This window comes from Hibiscus syriacus, unplaced genomic scaffold, assembly GCF_006381635.1.
Source record: "Hibiscus syriacus cultivar Baekdansim isolate YM2019G1 unplaced genomic scaffold, ASM638163v2 tig00110864_pilon, whole genome shotgun sequence".
Classification (NCBI taxonomy): domain Eukaryota; kingdom Viridiplantae; phylum Streptophyta; class Magnoliopsida; order Malvales; family Malvaceae; genus Hibiscus; species Hibiscus syriacus.
This window is the reverse complement of record NW_024062893.1, coordinates 195,841-200,795: the sequence shown is the minus strand read 5'-3', so window position 1 is coordinate 200,795 and position 4,955 is coordinate 195,841. Positions and strand designations below refer to the sequence as shown.

Genomic DNA, 4,955 nt, shown 5'->3' with positions numbered 1-4,955 from the left:
GTTAAAATGATTTAAAAATGTGTAACTTAAGTTAAAAATCTATCCATATAATATTTCCTTATTTTTTGAATTTTCAAAATAATTTTAATGAAAATTTTGAAAATATTTTTTTATGTTTTCAAAATTTCACTTATTTTTGTTTTTATTTTTCAAAAACCATTTTTCAATTTTACAACTAAACACATTTTTCAATGTATTCTATTTTTTATGAAAATAAAAATGAAAATAACGTATATTTTCTAAAATCAAACGAATGTTTATTCTCTTACCACTATATTTCACACATGTATATATCATGAATACTATATTGTTTCATGCAACCTAATGATCTTAAAGAAACAAGGTACATGTATTATATTCATTTGAAGGGTTAAATTTTGGAGTAACAAATGTTGTTTTACTACATGAATATGATTAACAACAAAATTTATTGTAATCTGCAAGTTGAAAAAATTCAGCATCAGTACTGCCGGGGGGGAAATGAAAACAGAATCAAGTTCTACATCTTACAAATCCTTTGGTAAAACCCTCTTCTGAATCCCCAAAACTGAAACATGAGACTGCCGCTAGAATCCTCGTTTTGTCATCTTCTTAAATTCTTAATCCATGCTTCTTAAGTACGAACCCCTCTACATATATGTTCGATTCAAGTAATGTGTCCCAAAGTTGTCATGCACCCCACAACTGCAACATCCCTGAAACCCTTGTCTGAAAAAACAAAAAATTAATGAAGAAAGCGTTTTCTAGGTTGAACAACAACGTTTCTTGGTTCCATTATCCGACATGTTGTTGACGTTAATGGTTGTGCCTTGAGGAACACCGGTAGCGGAAGCTGCCTCTTGTGCTGCCAATGCCTTTTTCCTTATTATCTCATAAATATCCAACAGAACCGTCTGAAATGCTTTCTCGATGTTGTAGGCTTCCAAAGCCGACGTTTCCATGAACGACAGACCTTCGCTCTCGGCCAAGGCTTGAGCATCCTCCGTCGAGACGGATCTAAGATGGTTGAGGTCCGACTTGTTCCCGATCATCATGATGACGATGTTCGAATCGGCATGGTCTCGGAGTTCGCGAAGCCATCTCAGGACATTGTCGAAGGTTTGCCTTTTGGTTATGTCGTAAACCAACAGTGCCCCGACTGCACCTCTATAGTAAGCACTCGTCACGGCTCGATACCTCTCTTGACCTGCCGTGTCCCATATCTGTGCCTTAACCGTCTTCCCTTCCACCTGAAATTTTGCAAAGAAACAGCTCCTAATACATTGTCCCAATACTTGATGTATCTCACACGAATATGTATATTGTATCTAACACGAATATACCTATAGTTGAAAGAGCGTAAATAGACGGTTGAAATTAATTATCTCCTACCTGAAGAGTCCTTGTTGCAAATTCAACACCGATGGTAGATTTAGACTCCAAATAAAATTCATTTCTTGTAAATCTGGAAAGAATATTTGATTTTCCCACACCGGAATCTCCAATCAATACAATCTTAAATAAATAATCATATTCATGATCCACTTTATATGCCATTTACACTTAAGATAGTCCAAAACCTGTTAACAATGGGAAAAAAACAAAGATTTAATTTTCATAATATCAAAAAAATCCGACTTAACAACTACAACCCAATTTTTTAATTCTAATAAAAATGTTTATCATTTTTTTTTCTTGAGAAGCAAACAAGAAATTAATGAAATAAACTAACCATAAAATGATGATAGAAAATAAAGATTTGGTTAATGAAGGGAAATGGTGTTTGTGTTTGGGTGAAAGTTGGTGCATGGAGCGGGAAAAAGCTCGTGAGAAGGAGAAGAAAAGAAAGGGAAACATTGGTTTTCCATAGCCAAAGAGAGAAAACAGAATAACGTAGGAAAAGGCACGTAAAACGGTCTTTCACTGGGATCTCATCAGCCTAAATTCGTCTGCTTTCAATTTTAAAATAATTTCCTTTTTTACGTTTTGTTTAATATTTATCAATGATTGAATTACATATATGATTTTTTTTTTTTTGTATTTGGTTGCCCAACTTTTCAATATTAATAGGTCTAGGCTATATTTTGAGTGGATTCATGTTATTTTTAATATGTATTCAACTATTGATTGATTAATTTATATTGTATATTAAATAGGTTTATTATAAAAATAACTATTACAATTACAACAACATATTCATAGAGACGCCTTTCTTTCGCAATAAACCACTTATAAAATTACCACTGTTTTTCTTGTTTTCAAAATGGTTTAGAAGATACATTTCTTTTGCAACAAATCGCTTATAAAAATTATTTTTTCAAGGCTTAAAAAAATAGATGTTTGAATTTTACCTCAAAAAATGTTTTGGTGCCTAACGAAATTTTCACGTGTCTATCGTTTCCTCAGTTACACTTTTAGGTGCCTATCATTATATTTTTTAATTTTTATTATTTTTATAATAAAAATATTATTATTTTTAATTTAAAACTTAATTTATTTATAAAAAACCTAATTTTTTTACTGAAATTATAAAAAAAAAACTCTAAAAATCTAAAATCTCTCATTTCAACCTTGTTACCAATCGTCACTGGCCATCTTGGGCCACCATCGTCATCTTCGAACGGTCACCCACCCATCATCGACCACCCATTGATCAATATTTTCCCTTACTGTTACCCAAATCTTCTAAATTTCTAAAATCCTCAATACCCAAATCATCGACAAAGAGGATGGGTTTTGAGCGAAATTGCACGGTGGTTCGAATGGTGGTGGCGGTGTGTCTTACAAATGTCAAGATCGGTCGAAATCGATGAAAAACAACGACGTTTGCTTAAAATCCGATTAACCTTTGAACGCTTCTCCACGGCAAATGGTGACAACTTACGACAAAAAGTCAACAGGGATTTGATCAGGGTCGACGCTGATGCTAATGACAGTTGCGGTGACGGTCACAGCTTGTCGGCTGACGACCATGGAAGGGAGAAAGGGGAAGGGGGTCGCTGCACGCAGTGGGGGGCTGATTGGGTTTTTTTTTAATTTTTAAAATAAATTATCAAAATTATCAGAGCTTGACACGTGTTATTTAACGGTCAAATTTAACAGCGTTATGGTCCAAACACCTAAAAGAGTTCCGATGAAAACATTAGGCATCTAATTTTAGCGAAAAATTCTTTATGCACTAAAATATTTTTCGAGGCAAAGTTCAAACACTTATTTTTCTATTAAACCATTTTTCAATGAAAGTAATATAATATTAACTTGAAAAAAAGTTTTGACTCACATTTTTAAATTTAAATATTTTTAGGTCCCTATTTATTTTAAAATTAGATAAATTAAATCAACCCTTTTTAAATTAAATACTAATTAGATATACGATAATTTCAAAATTAGACAAAATAAATCTAATCTTTTAATTTTGAAATTTCATATTAATGACTTAATAACGAGACATTAACCTTATTTTATCACCATTTATATTTATCTATAAAATGTCAATCCTGGCTTCGTTATTGCTTACAAAGCCAATCCCACGAATGATCACTAACCTTACTTAGACATGTTTTTATCCTGATAAAAATTTCATTTCATGTTGTTATTATTTTATAGTTCTAATATATATATATAGTTTAAAGGTAAAATAAATAATTTTAGAAAATATATTATATAACATATTAGCTTCGGAAATAAATCATTATTTGGTTTAAACACACACACACATATATATATAATATAGTTTTAGAAAACTGTTTAAAAATGTTTTGAAAAACATTATATATTATATAATTTTGAAAACCTTTTGAAAATAATATAGTTTTGGAAAACTATTTTTGACAAATATTATAATATATATTTTTGAAACCTTTTGAAAATAGTATAAGATTGAAAACTATTTTAAAAAATATTATACATTATATAGTTTTGAAAAACTTTTGAAAATAATATAATTTTGGGAAAACTATTTTGAAAAATATTATAAAATATATTTTTGAAAACCTTTTGAAAATAGTATATAAGTTTGAAAACTATTTTGAAAAATTTTAAGTTATATAGTTTTGAAAACTTTTAAAAATAATATACATAGTTTATAATTTATTTTGTTTTTGTTTTTGTTTTTGTTTTTATTTTTATTTTCATATTTATTTTATTTTATTTCACTTTTATTAGTTGTATTGTTGTCGTTAGGTCCAAATCGGTCTAAGTCCAACAGAAGTCCTTGTCCAATCCATCAAGTAGATCAAGTCCAACAATTAATTAAAAAACAGCCCAAAGATACAAGCCCACGTGCAAGGCCCATGTGAAAACCCAAAGGAAACTAGGGTTTTAGATTATTTCTCCCAGCACCGCAGCACTAGATACTTTGTATTTGATACAATCCAACGGATGAGATCATGAATGGGTTAAGGTTTGTAACCCTGGGATAAAGCAAACATGCACAGCCGAAGGACAACCGTTGGATTTGATCTAACCCAACAACCCAGATTGCAAGCAAAGTAGGGTTTTATCATAACCCTAATCAAATCAGATCACGCAACCATATCCTGGCCGTTGGATTTGAACCAATCCAACGGTCCATATTACAAAAACAGATGAGGGTTTTGTAACTCTAAACAAAGAGACGTGTGCAGCCAAGGGACTATCGTTGGATCTGAACCAATCCAACGACTCGTCGATCACCAAATGATCCAACGGCAGATGCATACAAGCATTATACACGTATGGATTCTAGATCCAATCCAGATGGTGACATTTCCACGCGTCTCGACAACCCTAAGATGTGAGCAGGGGTCCTTTTCCAAGTCACTCGAGCGCCCCAATAGTGGCAGAGACGGACAAAAGAGCGAATCAACATACAAATCAGAGGAAACATGTATTTTTTGGGTAGGTTTTGATGTTTGTAACCTCATATGTAGTCTGGTATTTAAACCCACCAACACAAATTATAAAGGAATGATATTTTTTTCGAAGCAATCAATATA

General features: G+C 31.7%; 1 protein-coding gene across 1 annotated transcript; it reads right to left on the bottom strand.

The window, feature by feature from the left end:
- Positions 1 to 743: 743 nt before the first annotated feature.
- Positions 744 to 1,560, bottom strand: LOC120143811 (ras-related protein Rab11C-like). The gene is made up of 2 exons (XM_039158041.1): positions 1,372 to 1,560; positions 744 to 1,229 (listed from the first exon to the last, which is right to left on the bottom strand). The coding sequence occupies exons 1-2, from the start codon at positions 1,534 to 1,536 to the stop codon at positions 744 to 746; spliced, it is 651 nt and encodes a 216-aa protein (XP_039013972.1). The 5' UTR covers positions 1,537 to 1,560.
- Between the last annotated feature and the right edge of the window lie 3,395 nt (positions 1,561 to 4,955).

Excerpts from the sequence above, each read along its gene's own strand:
- LOC120143811 (XM_039158041.1), bottom strand. The coding sequence starts at position 1,536 with ATGGCATATAAAGTGGATCATGAATATGATTATTTATTTAAGATTGTA. Across the intron at positions 1,230-1,371 it reads TTGCAACAAGGACTCTTCAG|GTGGAAGGGAAGACGGTTAA; the intron begins GTAGGAGATAAT and ends GCAAAATTTCAG.